The 18,740-nt window shown below is 39.9% G+C and overlaps 2 protein-coding genes across 2 annotated transcripts in view; one reads left to right on the plus strand and one right to left on the minus strand.

Moving 5' to 3' along the window:
• The window catches only part of LOC126379185 (fatty acyl-CoA reductase wat-like), a 29,909-nt gene extending 12,097 nt beyond the window's left edge, over positions 1–17,812 (plus strand). The window contains exons 3-11 of the mRNA XM_050027861.1: positions 8,288–8,381; positions 9,850–9,972; positions 11,493–11,647; positions 12,616–12,732; positions 13,491–13,600; positions 14,020–14,081; positions 14,895–15,114; positions 15,956–16,136; positions 17,001–17,812. Coding sequence (XP_049883818.1) covers positions 8,288–8,381; positions 9,850–9,972; positions 11,493–11,647; positions 12,616–12,732; positions 13,491–13,600; positions 14,020–14,081; positions 14,895–15,114; positions 15,956–16,136; positions 17,001–17,352 — 1,414 coding nt within the window. The 3' untranslated portion in view covers positions 17,353–17,812. The remainder of the gene's footprint in view (positions 1–8,287; positions 8,382–9,849; positions 9,973–11,492; positions 11,648–12,615; positions 12,733–13,490; positions 13,601–14,019; positions 14,082–14,894; positions 15,115–15,955; positions 16,137–17,000) is intronic.
• Positions 1–18,740, minus strand: part of LOC126379156 (uncharacterized) — a 215,904-nt gene that overhangs the window by 40,097 nt on the left and 157,067 nt on the right. The gene's annotated exons all lie outside the window — the stretch shown is intronic.

Genomic DNA, 18,740 nt, shown 5'->3' on the forward strand with positions numbered 1-18,740 from the left:
TTTTTTTTCTTTTTGTGTTTACCATATGGTGTGCAATAAATACTTTGACTTTTGACTTCTTTCACGCGCCCAACTGGGTACCCTCAGGTCTGTTGTCTTAAACGTTGTACCGGGTGAGAGCCTTCTGCGCTCCCCATTTGTCCGGCCAAGTAGTTAATGCCATCTGCGGCAAATCTACAATGAATCACGTCGAAAGCGTCCTGTTGTTCCCACTCACCCTGGCTGTTGGTGTAGACCTCGCTGGACTCCGGCATGCGGAACCTCTTCATCACCAGCTGTTATAATTTAATAACGTCCTTCGTCACAAAATAGTGAAAGTTAAACTCTTCTTCTTCTTATCGTGTGGGTTGTGAGGTGAATTACCAACCCCATCAACCCTGGTATCAGGGTTATTACTGAGCCGCCACAGGCCCCTGACATGACTCATATAACAACTACGTACTTACATCCGTAAGTAATAACCGGGACCAACGGCTTAACGTGCCTTCCGAAGCACGGATCTTTTTACTTTTTGGACAATCAGGTGATCAGCCTGTAATGTCCTAACCAAACTAGGGATCACAAAGTGATTTTTGTGATTTGTCCCCACCGGGATTCGAACCCGGGTCGTGAGCCCACCGCTCAACCACTGGACCACGGAGGCCGTGGGTTAAAGTCTGTCAGTTTTTAACACAAACGGAATCGCGGGTAGAACTAACTTATGTCAATACAAACAAACATAATTGCGTATAAATACGTATAAAGTAAGGTCGAGTGAATATTGGTAGAAGTAATATTTGTGATGTATCTCGGCATACCTTGGGCCGGATTCACACTGGCGTGTACAGGGTGTTTGAACTTTTTATGTGTTTTAAAAACGTCTAGGACTCTTGACGCCGTGGTAGTAATTGCCGTGTGTGGGTAGTGGTTCGAATCCAGCTTAGGAATGAAATTACCCGTCGCTTTCCTTTTCGGCGGATAAGAAAATGACATATATAAAACTTAAAATAAAATTAGATGGTATTTACAGGAATTAGCACCATTGTTATGTTGATTTGTAAAATTAACAATTTTTATTTTTTATTATTTATTAACCCTAGGATGGTAACATAATTTAAATGACCACGCATAGTAACAGGGGTGCCACGTCACCCCTGCTACTACGCGTGTTATTAAATGAGTAAAAAACTTTTGTTTAATGAAAAATAAAACTTTTTATTATTAAAACAAACTAAAGGAACACTTTTCTTGAGATCTATCAGTAACTAGACGAAATTATATTAGAAAAAAATTTTTTTTGCTAACTTAAACACAATTAAGACAAATTTCCAAGCGATGTTCGGGGCACGCAGGTCTTTTACATTTGGAACAAAAAATCTTTACTTTTTTGTCATTTTTTCGAGGACACAATGCACATCGAGCTTGCTTTGGCAATTTGGCGGGGGGTTCGCTTGCTGGAACTTCTTCGGGAACATTTAGAATGGCCCTTATATTTCCCGATAGTAGTCGAGGTAAATTTGACTCCAAACGTCGTTTCATGTGCGGCTCGGCTAGCTGTATTGCTAGTTTTTTCAGGAAATTGTTTCTGAATTTGTTAGCTGGCGTATTCGGATGCTTAACTTCTATAGAGAATCATAGAATTGATCCCTGCTTGATCTAACATGCCAAAGAAAAATCTAAGAGGCCAGGGTCGAGTACCCCTTGCAGTCGTATAATTGTGCATCATCTTGTCAAAGGTATATCGCATTGTAGTCCTCAATTATAATTGGCTTGTGCGTTGTGGGATTAACTTCTTCCTTATTGTGCATAGTAGATAGCAATATCACCGATTTGTTCACCTTTGAACAAAACAAAATACCTACGTAAATAGTAACAGGGGTGACGCATCACCCCACACATACCTGCAGAACGAAATTGGCGTGCTGCCGCACCCACCGCGCAACGGCTACTGATGACTGACAGTAAAACAAAAGAATACACAAAATGCTAGAGCGGGATAGCTAATAATTTTCAATAAATCGGCACGTGATTGCTCGCGTGGGGTGTTGAGTCACCCCTGTTACCATCCTAGGGTTTAGTTACTAACCATTTTATGTTAATAAACGCGCTCGGTCTGCGATTGTTGAAGTTAAGCAACTTTCGCAAAGGCCGGTCATAGGATGGGTGACCACAAAAAAAAGTTTTCATCTCGAGCTCCTCCGTGCTTCGGAAGGCACGTTAAGCCGTTGGTCCCGGCTGCATTAGCAGTCGTTAATAACCATCAAGCCGCACTGGGCCCGCGTGATGGTTTAAGGCTCGATCTCCCTATCCATCCATAGGGAAGGCCCGTGCCCCAGCAGTGGGGACGTTAATGGGCTGATGATGATGTTATGTTAATTTATTTTATTTTTATTATATTTTATTTAATGTAATGTAATGAAATGTGTGGGCTTAGTTGCCTGAATAAAGAATTTGATTGATTGATTAGGCCTAAACCAATGATTGTCGAATTTGTTTTCGAATTCATGTTAGGATCATAAATTACTATCACGTGCTCAGCGGTGAAAGGAAACATCGTGAGGAAACCCACATTCCCGAGAAATGCATTTTCGGAGGTATGTGACCTAACTCGTCTCTCTCTCTCTCTATTTAAGAGCTGCGCTCTTGTCGGTAGAGTAACCGCCATTCCTCTCTTCTTCCCGCCAAAACCTCCACCTCCCGATACGACATAAAAAACATTATAATAAACGTTTCTTTCTTTCTTTCTTTCTTTCACCTTCTCTTTTATTGAACCTAACTCGTATTGGGCTGGTTTTCCCTTCGCGGGTTGGAAGGTCAGACAGGCAGTCGCTTCTGTAAAATCCGGACCTGTCAAATCTTCAGGTTAGGTAAGCGGACCCCGTGAAAAACGGGAAAATGCTAGGGGGATGATGAAGAACGTCTAGGGCCCTGTGCCGAGGTTTTTCTTGGAGCTGCTTTTCCTCGGCTACAATAGCCTAGTTTGGTTAGGGCATTACAAATTAGACCTGATTGTCCAAAAAGTAAGATGATCCGTGCTTCGGAAGGCACGTTAAGCCGTTGGTCCCGGTTACTACTTACTGATGTAAGTAAGTAGTCGTTACATGAGCCATGTCAACGGCCTTTGGTGACTCAATAATAACTCACCAGGGTTGATGAGGTTGGTAATCCACCTCACAACCCACACGATAGAAGAAGATGAACTGAATCGTCTCCCTCAGTATTCAGAACGATGTCAATAACACCCTGTATAATAACATGTAAACTATTGCTATGAAGGAAATAACTTGAGTTAACATATTGAAGTAGGCACATACACGTTTTTGCGTAGGATAAATATTTAATGTTTGTATATTACATGATCTATAGAACTTCTGACGTACGAACCTAGGTCATTGTCGATCATGAGTTTTAAAGTGTCATGATGAGGTGCCAAGTTTTCTACTTTTTCATCATGTTCAATTTAAGAGCCACGCTCTTGTCGGTGTAGCATTCTCCATGCTACTTTTTTAGGGAAACGGCCTCCGTGGTCCAGCGGTTGAGCGTTGTGCTCACGATCCGGAGGTCCCGGGTTCGAATCCCGGTGGGGACAAATCACAAAAATCACTTTGTGATCCCTAGTTTGGTTAGGACATTACAGGCTGATCACCTGATTGTCCAAAAAGTAAGATGATCCGTGCTTAGGAAGGCACGTTAAGCCGTTGGTCCCGGTTACTACTTACTGATGTAAGTACGTAGTCATCACATGAGTCATGTCAGGGACCTATGGCGGCTCAATAATAACCTTGACACCAGGGTTGATGCGGTTGGTAATCCACCTCACAACCCACACGATAGAAGAAGAAGGGGAAAAATAGGGCAGTGGGTTCCCTCTTGCCTTCTGCCCGCAGTACTCTGTCTGACGCAAGTGGGATGATGTTTTTTAAATTTTAAATGGTGTATTAAAGTGTTAATTTAATATTTACTTTTAAATTATTTTGAATTATATACTTTTGCGACGGGAAATTCCACTTGATATTAACTCAGAATAATGAACTGAATCATCCCCCTCAGTATTCGTTACGATGTCACTTACACCCCGTACAAGTACATACAGATAGCCATACAAATAGGTATGGGTGTTAGTGACAACGTAACGAATACTGAGGGGGATGATTCAAACCATGATTACAATACAATACAATGCAATACACTTTATTGCACCAAAATAAAAATAAATAATTACAAAAAGTCTCTTAACTAAGTACATGGCATGATTCTGAGTTGATATCATGAAACTTTTAGTGCTTTTTTTTTTCAATTATTTTCAGTTCCATACTTTTGCAACGGAAAATTCCACTTGATATTAACTCAGAATAATGAGCTGAATCATCCCCCACAGTATTCGTTACGATGTTACTAACACCTGTAGGTATGTACAGTCATGTGCAATATAATGTACCCACTTTAGGACTCTGTCGCACTAACATATTTGACATTTAGTGAGACTTACAGTTCAATTTGTCAAAAAATTTAATGTGACATGGTACCAAAATGTATACATATTAATGCTCGTGACCGTATGTAGGCGATCGCTCCCCACTTGTCCGGCCTGATGGTAAATAAAACACCGGCTGACGCAAATCTACAAGTCACGTGGAAAAAAAAATGGTCTATTTATTTTTCTCTACACGCGTTCAACGGTGGAGTGTGTTGACTTTATAATAATTTTCCTTGTAACTAGCATACATACAAGTTCATACAACACATACCTACATAATAGTGATGTAACCAATATTCGCACTCGCATATTTTCCAACGTGGTAAGCAGAGACTATGGAATTCCATTTGAATAGAATAGAAATAGTTTATTATGAAAGGACGCCACACACAAAAAAAGACAACATCATATCAAATTTCCACTAAAACAATTACAAAAAAGCAAGACGGATGTTTGTCGAAATGATCATAAGGTGGTGGTGGACGCCCTGAGATAAAAGGGCCTCACTCAGCACAATTTGCTTCGAACCTGATATACTTCTACTTCTAGAAGTCTAGACTCTCTCTTCTTCTTCTTCTGTTCTTTTTTCTTCTTTATACTTCTAGATTAGCATTTTATAATATCAGTTTATATTGATAAAAGTGACATATTAATAGTATACACAAATTTATAAGCGTAACTTTGGTACTGGCAGAATATCAGTGTTGCTAAGAGTGGTATTTCTACTATCCTTCGCAACAACATGCTGAGTCAGTCCCATTTCCCTGGCAGTGTATTTTTGATTTGTATACTTATCTTTATCTTCTTTACTTGCACTGTTTTGGGAATAAAGTTATTCTATTCTATTCTACAAATTGCGATTATATCATTATTTTGATTTTACATAATGATTGTGTAAAAGTAATATAACTTTATTTGATTAATTTAACGTCCCATCAATTTAATAAATTCATATAAAATAAAATAAAATAAAATAAAATTATAAAAATAATATTAAAAAAATATAAATTATTATTTTTTTATAATTCATCTTTGAGCCGGTCAAATACGATATTAATACAATGTTTTCATTCGCATTCGCGAATTTCAAATGTCGACATTCGTTACATCACTAATACATAACACGTACGTAAATAAGGGGCTGTCCACACGACACGTGAGTTTTTTTTAGCAACTTAACCACACGACAGGTAAGTAAACTTAATATATTGATTTAGTTCTCGAAAAAGAAGAACCGTGAAAAAAAATCCTTTAACAAAATGGTTTTGAGTCAAATTAAAATCGTTGTGTGACTGCTGTCTTTTTCTTCTAGCGTTTGGGTTGTGAGGTGGATGACCAACAATCTGGTGATCAGCCTGTAATGTCCTAAACAAACTAGGGCTCGCAAAGTGATTTTTGTATTACGTCCCCACCGGGATTCGAACCCGGGACCTTCGTATAGTGACCATATCAAACACGAGCCTATTTCGCACGTTATGTGTGGTCTTCTATTTAATATTCTGTAGTTACTCAATCCATTACCGTTTAGTTAGATCATTGGCCAGGGTTCCCATTTTTGTGACGTGACTTACCTATTGTAGATTTGATTTGTTTTCGAATTCATGTTTGGATAAATGATAATTAAAACACATAATAACGGGTTCTTACCGCGTTTAAATCAGGGATATAAGACTCCCGATATTTCGACACTGTCACTGTCATCCCGTGATCATAGCACTTGCAACAGTGTCGAAATATCTCAACCGCCGAATGCCATCATTGTGTGGGCGGAGTAGTGGACACGGCACGACACACGCGCGAGGAGTGCCCCGCTTGGGCGGTCCCAAGCGCTGCCGTGTCCACAGAAATAGGGGTGACCTCTCGCTGCCGGCCGTGGTTAGGGCCATGAGCGACAGCGAGCAGGCCTGGAGAGCGGTCGCCACCTTCGCGAACATAGTCATGTCCGCGAAGGAAGCGGCGGAGAGGGAGCGGGAAGACTCTGTCGACTCGCTCCCGATTCGCCGCAGGCGACCGGGAAGGCGGCGACGGGCGTACTTGGTCACAATCGACCGAGCGCCGCCTTGACGAGGACCTGTGGACGGTGGTCGGGGGACCGCCGTCATACAGGCGTGATGCTCTTATGTTTTATTTTTAAATGGCCTAATGTTTTTTTTTTACTCCGAACTGCGTCTAGTTTTGCAACAGCCAGTTCTAATTCGAGAAAGTAAGCCTCGCATCGCGTACCGCCGACCACGGCTTGAATGCTAATGGTCCCATTGGTATGCTCTTGTTAAAAAAAAAAAGCACCGACTTAACTAAGGTTGATTCTCCACTTGGTTGGACCTTACATACTATAGCAAACATATTCTAATAAATAGTTAGATAATTAAGTAATACGCTGAGGTAGCTACCTCATCATCTGTAGACTTTTTAACTGTACTTAATACAAACTTCAAGCAAGCAAAAAAAACCGGTCAAGTGCGAGTCGGACTCGCGCACGATAGGTTCCGTACCATTGACTAGGTAAACCACAGTATATACGGTCAGGAGCATTAATATGTATACACTTTGGTACCATGTCACATTAACTTTTTTGACAAATTGAACTGTAAGTCTCACTAAATGTCTAATATGTTCGTGCGACAGAGTCCTAAAGTGGGTACATTATATTGCTCATGACTGTACATAAACTCACTCTAAACCTTATCTCGGTTTAGTGACATCGTAACGATAACTTTGAGGGATGATTCAGCCCATGATCCTGAGTTGATATCAAGTGGAATTTTCCGTCGCAAAAGTATCGAACTGATTTTTTTTGACGTGACTTATTGTAGATTTGCCGCAGGTGGCATTAACTACTTGGTCTACATCATCTTCTTCTATCGTGTGGCTTGTGAGGTGAATTACCAACCCTCATCAACCCTGGCGTCAGGGTTACTATTGAGCCGCCAAAGGCCTCTGACATGGCTCATGTAACGACTACGTACTTACACCGGTAATTTGCATCCGGGACCAACGGTTTAACGTGCCTTTCATAGCATGGATCATCTTATCCTTACTTTCGGACGATCTGGATATAATCAAACTAGGGATCACAAAAGATAAATAATATGATAAATAATGATAGGGTGTTATTATATAGGTGTTGTACTACTAACATAGAATTAAGTTTCATTGTCACTAACACTTTAATATTTAATTTGATTGTTAACTAACCTAGTAAGTAAGTGCATGGTTACTAACAAATTATGGATGTATTATCCGAAATAAATTGTTTTGAATTGAATTGAATTGAAAAGCTAGTAAGTAAGTGTACTAGCATCTTTAACATGCTTGTCACTTGCAAAGATTTACTGATGTAAAACGTGTTTGCATTTTAAATTAAGTAATTTTGAAATATGTATGTACGTATACCTATTTAAATCATGTGTATTATTAGGTACTTACGTATCATTCGACGGAGATACGTAGTATTTACTATTCTTACATAAACAGCCTATATACGTCCCACTGCTGGGCACAGGCCTCCCCTCAATCAACTGGAGGGGGTATGGAGCATACTCCACCACGCTGCTCCAATGCGGGTTGGTGGAGGTGTCTTTACCGCTAATAGCCGGGACCAACGGTCCCGCAATCATCTTAATTTTTCTGACAATCAGGTGATTCAAGCCTGAAAAGTCCTTACCAAACAAAGGACAGTCTCACAAAGTGATTTCGACGATGTCCCCATCGGAAATCGAACCCGGACCTCCAGATCGTGAGCCTAACGCTCTAACCACTAGACCACGGAGGCTATTTACTGTTTTTGTATGGTTTTATTATTTCTATCCTAAGATATTATTTTCTTTTCAGATCGTGTCCCGATCTTAGGAAGCTGTACCTCCTGGCGCGACCTAAGAAGAATAAGGACATCGCGAAGAGACTTCAGGAGCAGTTTGACGATGTGGTAAGTTGAATCAGAATCAGAATCATTTATTCAACATAATTATCATGGATAAACTTGTTGAAGGTCAATGTAACATTTTTGAATTTACGTCATTTCGCAAGGTGTTATGGCTGAGGAGAAGAAATGATAAGAAACTGCAACAGCAACACATCTTTTAAATCAATGAGGGTACATTACAAGTTATTTAATAACTAGAGGAACACATTCAATACCAGACATTTTTATCATTTAGGTAATCATTAATCTTATAATAGGCTTTTTTACATAAAGTAAGCTTCACGTGAGCTTTAAATTTGTTCTCTGACTTTAAAATATTATCTGGTATTTTATTGTAAAAACGTATACATAACCCCAAAAAAGATGAATTTAATTTACTTAATCTAGAATTTTGAACAACAATTTTATTTTTATTCCTTGTATTGTAAGTTGAGAAACCTTGTATTATGGAGGTCCTAAACATTTGTTGTTAATAGGGCTTATACATCTTTTCCAGATGATTCATAAAGCGAGCAAACTTTATTAATGAATTATTCATCATCCCCGCTTACAGTTTATGTATATTGTATGTACTTATGTATATTGTATATTTTTTTTTAAAGTTTCATTATCTAATACTTCTAGTTTCACAACCTGTATAGCCGGAGAAAAGTAGCTGCAAGAAAAACCTCGGCACTGAGCCCTAGACGTTCGTTCTCCCTAGCATTATCCCGTTTTTCACAGGGTCCGCTTACCTAACCTGAAGACTCGACTCCGATTTTTACAGAAGCGACTGCCTGTCTGACCTTCCAACCCGAAGGAAAACCAGCCTAATATAGGTTAGGTCACATACCTCCGAAACGCCTTCTCGGGTATGTGGGTTTCCTCACGATGTTTTCCTTCACCACTGAGCACGTGATAATTATTTATGATCCAAACGTGAATTTGAAAAACTATTTCGAAAATCATAGGTTTAAGTGCCTGATTCGATCCTGCGACCTTACAGTGGGAGTTCAGCATTCTTCCAACTGGGGACCTCTCATCTGCCGAGATACCAGTCACACTATTGTGACTATTACACTATATACACTAGTGTCACTATTGTGAGTAAAGTCTATACTTTACTTTGTGTCTGGTTGAGATCTGCGTTCCGGCGTTCGAAAAGTTCATCATCATCAGCCCATTAACGTCCCCACTGCTGGGGCACGGGCCTTCCCTATGGATGGATAGGGAGATAGGGCCTTAAACCATCACGCGGGCCCAGTGCGGATTGGTGGTTATTAACGACTGCTAATGCAGCCGGGACCAACAGCTTAACGTGCCTTCCGAAGCACGGAGGAGCTCGAGATGAAAACTGTGGTCACCCATCTTATGACCGGCCTTTGCGAAAGTTGCTTAACTTCAAAAATCGCAGACCGAGCCCGTTTACCGCTGCGCCACCGAGTTCGAAAAGTTAAAAAATTATATTCATACTTACATGTTTTTTTTTCAGCTCTACGATAAACTTAGAAAAGAAAACCCCAACTTTATCCAAAAAATCGGCATCATAGAAGGTGACGTGGGTCAGTTGAACCTTGGCATCAAAGAGGAAGACAGGACGAGAATCATGGAAGAGGTGAGCAATAGGCTAGTTTTCAACTAGTCAAATCAGTTACTTTATACTAAACTTCTTTTTTTATTTTTATTCTTTTGACGTGACTTATTATAGATTTGCCGCTGATGGCATTAACTACTTGGCCGGACAAATGGGGAGCGCTGAAGGCTCTCACTCGGTACAACGTTTAAGACAACAGGCCTGAGGGTGCCCAGTTGGGCGCGAACCTCAGCTCAGGGCGTCGTCTGAGAGGAAAAATATTTGAAAGAATTAATCGACCCTAGTGGGTCGATAGCGATAAGCGCTGAATGAGGGAAATCGTTGACCACGCCGGCGGGGTCGGTATCGGGGCCCTGAAGTGTTTGGTGTCACGAGCTGATTGGTTGCCTCTATGGCTAGAGTAATCGGGTCGTCGGGATCGTATATTACGTCCTTCGGACGTCGATACTTTTCAGTACCGTCCCTGAGCGGAATGTACTCGGAAGCCGCAACTACCAGGGGAAATACTAAACGTCAAAACAGGAAATTACTTCGGAATTTGTAGGAAAAAGCACACTGGGACGTCATAGAAAAACGTGATAAAATACATACATAACATAAACAGCCTATATACGTCCCACTGCTGGGCACAGGCCTCACTTCAATCAACCGGACCACGCTGCTCCACTGCGGGTTGGTGGAGGTGTTTTTACGGCTAATAGCCGGGACCTACGGCTTAACCTGCCCCCCGAAACACAGAATCATCTTACTTTTTCGGACAATCAGGTGATTCAAGCCTGAAAAGTCCTTACCAAACAAAGGACAGTCTCACAAAGTGATTTCGACCATGTCCCCATCGGGAATCGAACCCGGACCTCCAGATCGTGAGCCTACCGCTCTAACCACTAGACCACGGAGGCTTTTATTATGATAATATGTTTGATATTTCTTGACTTATATTACGTTTTTCTGGATTAAAATTCGTAAATAAGTTAAGACAATGTTTTTCATTACGTTTAGATCAGTCTTTATTTAGTACCTAATCAGAATTTCATAATATATCTTGAACCTTTTGATTCTGCTCCGCATCACCCAAATCCCCTGGTAGTTGCGGCTTCCGAATACATTCCGCTCAGGGACGGTACTGAAAAGTATCGGCTTCCGAAGGACATAAACATACGAATCCGACGACCCAATTACTCTAACCACAGAGGCGACCAATCAACTCGCGAAACCAAACACTTCAGAACCCCGATACCAACCCCGCCGGCGTGGTCGACGATTTCCCTCATTCAGCGGTTATCGCTATCGACCCACTAGGATCGATGAATTCATTCAAAAATGCTTCCTCTCAGACGACGCCCTGAGCCGAGGTTCGCGCCCAACTGGGCACCCTCAGGCCTGTTGTCTTAAACGTTATACCGGGTGCGCCTTCAGCGCTCCACATTTGTCCGGCCAAGTAATTAATGCCATCTGCGGCAAATCTACAATAAGTCACGTCAAAAAAAAGGTCACGCCACACGACCGCACTGCATGTTATGTATTATTTACTTTCCTATTAGGTGGAGGTAATCTTCCACGGAGCAGCGACGGTGAGGTTTGACGAAGCACTTCGACTGGCTGTGGAGATCAACGTGCGAGGAACCCGGGAGATACTGTTATTGGCCCGGGGATGCTCCAAGCTGCGGGCTATGGTGCATATCTCTACTGCTTACAGGTAAGACTGTTTATAGATATGACTGTTTACAGTAAGTTTGCTTTAAGGTAACACTGATTATAGGTGAGACTGATTCTTACCTTCAATCAGTCAATATAGGTTGATAACTTACAGGTAAAGCTTAAGGGTAGCTTGTCTGTCGGTTTTTTATAAGATAACACTTCGGTGAGTGTGCGCAGGAACTTCACCTACTCCATTCCATCTAAGAACAATTAGACGTTGGCAGGCATTTCATCCTTATGTTGCGGGTACGAGTATACCACCCATCCGCACTAAACGTTTTGCCTCTTCCTTTTTGATGCGACTAGCAAAGGACTGGAACTGTCTGCCGTAGTCTGTTTTTCAACTCGTTATAATCTGGCAGTCTCCAAAGCTAGAGTGAATAGGCTTTTGTCAGGTAAGCGCGATTCACCCTGGACCACAGCGTCACTTACCATCAGGTGAGATAGTGGTCAAACGCGAGCTTATATTATTTAAAAAAACTTAACTATTTGTAGTACATAGCTGCGGGCTATGGTGTATATCTCTACTGCTTACAGGTAAGGTTGTTTATAGGTATGACTGTTTTTAGGTATGAATATAAACAGTCATACCTATAAATAGTAAGTTTGCTTTAAGGTGACACTGATTATAGGTGACACTGATTATAGGTGAGACTGGTTCTTGCCTTCAATCAGTCAAGGTTAATAACTTACAGGTAAGGCTTAACGGTAAGACTAGTTATAAGATAAGGCTAGTTATAAGATATTTTATGGTTGTAACCCGTTGTGAATAACTTGATAAATTAATAAATAAACAGTAAGTTTGCTAAAGGTGTTACTGATTCTAGGTGAGACTGATTATTTTTACCTATAATCGGTTAATCGCCCAGTGTAAGTTGACCGCCTGAGTCGTTACGCAACGCATCCTATAGCAATTGCTTACCCTTACAAATCATTTTCTTCATGACATGTTTTGTCTCGTTCTAGCAACTGTCCCATGAAGAACATCGAGGAGAAGTTCTACGACAGCCCCATGCCGGGAGACAAGCTGATTGACCTGGTGGAAACCATGGACCAGAAGACGCTGAACAACATCACTCCAGGGTGAGCGAGGCAACCCATGAACTAAATTCTTCTATCGTGTGGGTTGTGAGGTGGTGTAAAACCCCACGCAAATAATTGAATGAACTGTATTACTTAGGATATTATATTAAATTACAAGATCCAAACATTGAGACGCGTTGGTTTGCTCGCGCTAGAGATGTGACAGACCATAAATGGTAGACTATTAGGTATGTCCCATACAGGTGAACAACCTCATCAACCCGGGTGTCAGGGTTACTATTGAGCCGCCAAAAACCCCTGACATGGCTCATGTAACGACTACGTACTTACATAGTACTTACTAAAGTAGTAACCGGGACCAACGACTTAACGTGCCTTCCGACACGATCATTTTACTTACGGACAATCGGAATTTGAAGTCTTTGATGAGAGTGAGTGAGTGTCTTTGAGTGAGTGTATGTGTGTATGTTTATATATATATTTTATATTATTTCTTTAGATAAGTATATATTATTTATTATTCTTTTTTTTTGTTATGTTGGTATCATTATATGTTTATTGCACCAGCCCGTGCTCCAATGAATAATCTTCTTTCACCCTAAGGTTGCCAGGCAGAAATTGCTGTTTAGCAATAAGGCCGCCTATTGTGCTTATGTTTTATAAAGTATTATTGATTGATTGATTGATTGAAAGTGGAAAAAGCGAAAGCGGTGTGTCAAGATTGATTGATTGTATTATTGATTGATTGATTGGTGTGATTGATTGATGGCTCCTGAACTCTGTGTATCATTTTTCAGACTCATCGGTGATTATCCCAACACCTACGCGTACACCAAGGCGTGTGCTGAAGACATCGTGCAGAAGTACTCTCAGGGTCTACCTGTGGCCATGCTCAGACCTTCTATAGGTATGTGGATATTAACATAACCTGGTGGCAGTGGGGTTCTCAAGTGGAAACCGAGGACAGGAAAGCGCAGCGTGGACAGACTCCCACAAGGTGGACCGATAACCTTCGTTTTTGATTGCTGGATGCAGACAGCAGAGGATCGGTCATTGTGACGAGCTTTGGGGGAAGCTAATGTTCAGCAGTGATGATGAAAGATGGCGCGACGAGTTAGACCGCTTCTCGAAACGGTGGCGCGAGCAAGCTGGGGACAGGGAGGAGTGGAAGAGGGGAAGAGAGGCCTTTGCCCTGCAGTGGGACGTTGAGGGCTATTAATAATAATAATAATAACCTAAATATTCTATGCAAAGAATGAGTTTCATAGCCTACCTAATATAATAATTAGTTTTCTATATATTAAATTACAACTTATTTGCTTGCAGTTATTGCGACCGCCAAGGAGCCCGTAGCAGGGTGGATAGACAACGTGTACGGACCTACGGGGGTAAGTCATAGATCATTCTTTTGCCCAAAATTATAGAAACAGTCCAGATCCTGAAGTACCCATCATCACATTATCATTATCCCGTTTTTCACAGGGTCCGCTAGTTTGTTTAGGACATTACTGGCTGATCACCAGATTGTCCAAAAAGTAACATGAGCCGTGCTTCGAAAGGCACGTTAAGCCGTTGGTCCCGGTTACTACTTACTGGTGTAAGTAAGTAGTCGTTACATGAACCATGACAGGGGCCTTTGGCGGCTCAATAATAACCCTGACACCAGGGTTGATGAGGTTGGTAATCCACCTCACAGCCCTCACGACAGACGAAGTTCTCAGATGATATGACTGTCGCTTCTGTGGTCTAGTGGTTAGAGGGTCACGATCTGGAGGTCCGGGTTTGACTCCCGATGGAGACATTGTCAAAATCACTTTGTGAATCTGCCCTTTATTTGGTAAGGACATTGCGCGCTTGGATCACCTGATTGTTCGAAAAAGATGATTCCGTGTTTTGGGTGGGCGCCCCCCGGACACTTCATACAAGACACCCAATTCTCAATTCTCACCTCGTATTACACAGACACTACACATTGACGTTATCGTACACGCGCATCTGTGTGTGTGACGACTGACGCCCATACGACTGAAGACTAAAGTAAGACCCTTGAGGTCAACCTAGCTCAGCCGCTGGTGGGGAGCGGAGAGTTGCCGTTCTATAAGTAGTATTATTCCTCATTCTATGCCGTTGGTCCCGGCTAGTAGCCGAGTGATGCAACCCACATAAAAGAAGGTGGGAACTAATTATCTGAATTATCCCAGGTGGTTGTAGGCGCAGCAGTGGGCCTCCTCCACGTGTTGAACTGCACCCCATCAGCCGTTGCTGACCTGGTGCCAGGAGACATGGTGGTCAACTCTGCTATCGCTGCAGCTTGGAAGACTGCCAGCGATTATCCCAGCAACCATGAGGATGCGCCGCCTCAAGACCTGGCGCCTCCGATCTATAATTACGTCTCTTCACAACAGCAACCTATCACTTGGGGTGAGCCGCTTTATTCAAATTCAAATAAGTAATTTATTTTCAGACCATCATAACGTCCATAGAAAAAATAAATAATAATAAACAATAAAAAAGTACAAAAATTGTTAAAAAATAAAAATTACAAATATGTAAATAAAATATATAAACTTGAAATTAAAGTAAAAAAAATCAAGATTAAAATTAACGTCACAATCAAAATTAAAATTAAAATCATAATCAAAGAAAAAAACACAAAATCAATATTAAATTAGATAGGAGAAGTGAAAATCAAAATTATGAATTTATAAGATTGTGGTTTCGTTTTTACAATAAAATACCAGATAAATATGTTAAATTTGTCAGAAAATAAATTTAAAGCTTATGTGAAGCTTACTTTATGTAAAAAAGCTTATTAAGTATAAGATTAATGACTACCTAAATGATAAAAATGTCTGGTATTGAATATGTTCCTCTAGTTATTAAACAACTTGTAATGTATACTTATGATTTAAAAGATGTGTTGCTGTTGCAGTTTCTTATCATTTCTTCTCCTCAGCCATAACACCTTGCCAAATGACGTAAATTCAAAAATGTTACATTGACCTCCAACAAGTTTATCCATGATAAAGGCACGTTAAGCCGTTGGTCCCTACTACTTACTGATGTAAGTAAGTAGTCGTTACATGAGCCATGTCAGGGGCCTTTGGCGGATCAATAGTAACCCTGACACCAGGGTTGATGGGGTGGGTAATCCACCTCTTAACCCATACGATAGAAGATTTAGAGCTCTTGCGTGCATCGGAGAGCACATAAAATCGTCAACAGATTTTTTTTTTATTATTGTTTTTTTTTTAATTTACAGAAAAGTTTATGCAGTACAATGAGACTTACGGGTTGGAGGTCCCGTCAGTGCAAGCCATATACTACTACCTGTTCACACTTACCCCCTCCAAGATCATGTACGCCTTGTACGGGTTCTTCCTACATTGGATCCCGGCGTACATAGGCGATGGCATCGCTACGCTTATTGGGAAGAAACCAATGTAAGTTGACCCTTGACATAATAACACCCCGGACACATCATACAAACTTCGTTTTACACAGACACTACACATTGACGTTATCGTACACGCGCATCTGTGCGTGTGACGTCTGACGCCATACGATTGAAGACTAAAGTAAGACCGAGGGGGTGAGGTAAACTTAGCTCAGCCGCTGGTGGGGAGCGGAGAGTTGCCGTTCTATACGTATTATTCACTGTCAATAGGCTAGGGATAGTTTCCAACTAGTCAAATCAGTTACTTTTTACTAAACGTCAAAACACAAAATTACTATGGAATTTGTATGAAAAAGCACACCATGACGTTCGTCATAGAAAAACGTGATAAAATGTCGGAGTCATTTCTTGAGTAATTCATAGATAAGTTAAGTAAATAAGTGGCCCCGATTCCTGCAGACACCGCCTAATTTTATTTTAAGTTATATCCGTCATTTTCATATCCGTCGAAAAGGAAAGGGACGGATGATTCACAGCTCTTAATTTTAGGAAGAATGAGTAAATTAATGTGTCGGGTTATTGACTGACGTAAAATTTTTAGACGGTTGGTTTAGATTTGTGCTTAAAATTGACGTGTGTTCCATAAATTTTATGCTTGTCGATTACCCGTCCCTTTCCTTTTCGGCGGATAAGAAAATGACAGATATAACTTAAAATAAAATTAGATGGTATTTACAGGAATTAGCACCACTATCTTCTTATCTTATTAACGTATTCAATCCGACTGCTAGCCAATTGCATCCCCTTGATTTTTACTGAGACGTGTGTACTTTGTTCACCTTACAATGAATCTGTGCTCTGGTGGTCAATTGGAGTAGTCGTGAGATTATGTTATGTATTTTTTTTCCAGGTTAAGAAAAGCATACACAAAGATCGACAAATTCTCTATCGTCATATCATACTTCGCGCTACGGGAATGGAACTTCTCAAACAGAAACGTTCAGAAACTATTTAGCGAACTTTGCGACGCGGATAAACACATATTTGACTTCGACATCAGTGGGTTGAACTGGAGTGATTATTTCTACAGTTACGTTAGGGGTGTAAGAGTTTATCTTTTAAAAGACCCTGTGGATACCATTCCCGACGGAAAGAAGAAGCATTATAGATTAAAAACCATGCATTATATCTTGTCCGCCATTTTGATTATGATTGTTCTGAAGTTGGTGTGGAGTTTATTCGCACTAATTTTTAGGTTTTGAATAGTTGTCTTTTAAGTTAGGTATTAGTATATTCAGTGTTATTACAAAACAAGGATTAAAATATAAACTAGGTTTAAAATATTGTCCAGATAACCCATAAATAGAATAGGCTAGTTTTCAACTAGTCAAATCAGTTACTTTTTACAAAACGTCAAAACACGAAATCACTATGGAATTTGTATGAAAAAGTACCCTGTGACGTCATAGAAAAACATTACAAAATGTCGCACTTATTATTAAATTTTTATTTATTCAAATTCATAAATAAGTTAAATATAAAAAAGAAAACGTGTCTTGTCACTTTTAGATCTGTCTATATTTAGTAACCAGAATTATAATTTATCTTTTATTTATCTTTTCTCTTTGTTTCTTTCTTTTTTCTTTCTTCTGGAAATTACCAATTCCATAGACTTCTTGTGTGGCACGGATTATCATTTTAAATCTAGTTTGGTATAAAAAGGCCAGGTATGCTCAATCCTACGACAAGCCGCCATTGCTAGCCCATTGATGACGTAAGTGTTACCAATGAATTGGTATCACCAACATTCCGAGGACGTCAATTTTATTATTGAAAATTAAGGGAATTACTGACTAATATATTTAATTACTATTATTTGTCACAAATACATATAAAAATATTAAAACTGTACATCTTTTACAAAAAGTAAATTAAAAACATTGGACGTGGGTAATTTTTTTACGAAGTGGCAACACAGGGTGGGATGTCGTCAGCTGGGCTAACCTTGAAATGTTAGCTGTCAGTTTTGAGCATATCTGGTCTTCTTTTACCATGAGTTTAGTCTGCGTTTTGTATACGAATTGTGTCTGGGAATTTTAGTCATAGTTTAGGTGATTTTAAAGTACAGGTTTGTTTGTTTTGATATGAAAAAAATTAAGTTAAAAAAACAATATTTAAAATATTAAGATAATGTATACTTACTCCGCTAAAAATACTTAGACGCTTTGATATTGGACTTAATTATAATTGGGAAAAGAACAATATTTTTCGAAGGATATTTTTAATATATTTAGAAACTTTTTATTGAACTTTGGTGAGCCAGGCACAAATTAGGCATTTTTTTTTTAAATAATAGTTAATATTTTGTGATATTTAATTTTTGTAATGTTTTTGTGCCGTAAATTAATTCACAATTTTTTTCAAGGTGATAAATATTTTACAATATTAATAATTTATATAATATTTTGTAAAAAACCGGACCTGTCAAACCATCAGGTTAGGTAAGCGGACTCCGTGTACACGGGATAATGCTGTGGAGATGATGAATAATTGTTATAAGTAATATTTTATTTTATTTGTTGTAAAACTTATTAGTTGGTTGGTATATGTATTATAACAGTTTAAAACCAAAATTTTGATTATTAAGGCC

Source organism: Pectinophora gossypiella, chromosome 28 (genome assembly GCF_024362695.1).
Source record: "Pectinophora gossypiella chromosome 28, ilPecGoss1.1, whole genome shotgun sequence".
Taxonomy (NCBI): domain Eukaryota; kingdom Metazoa; phylum Arthropoda; class Insecta; order Lepidoptera; family Gelechiidae; genus Pectinophora; species Pectinophora gossypiella.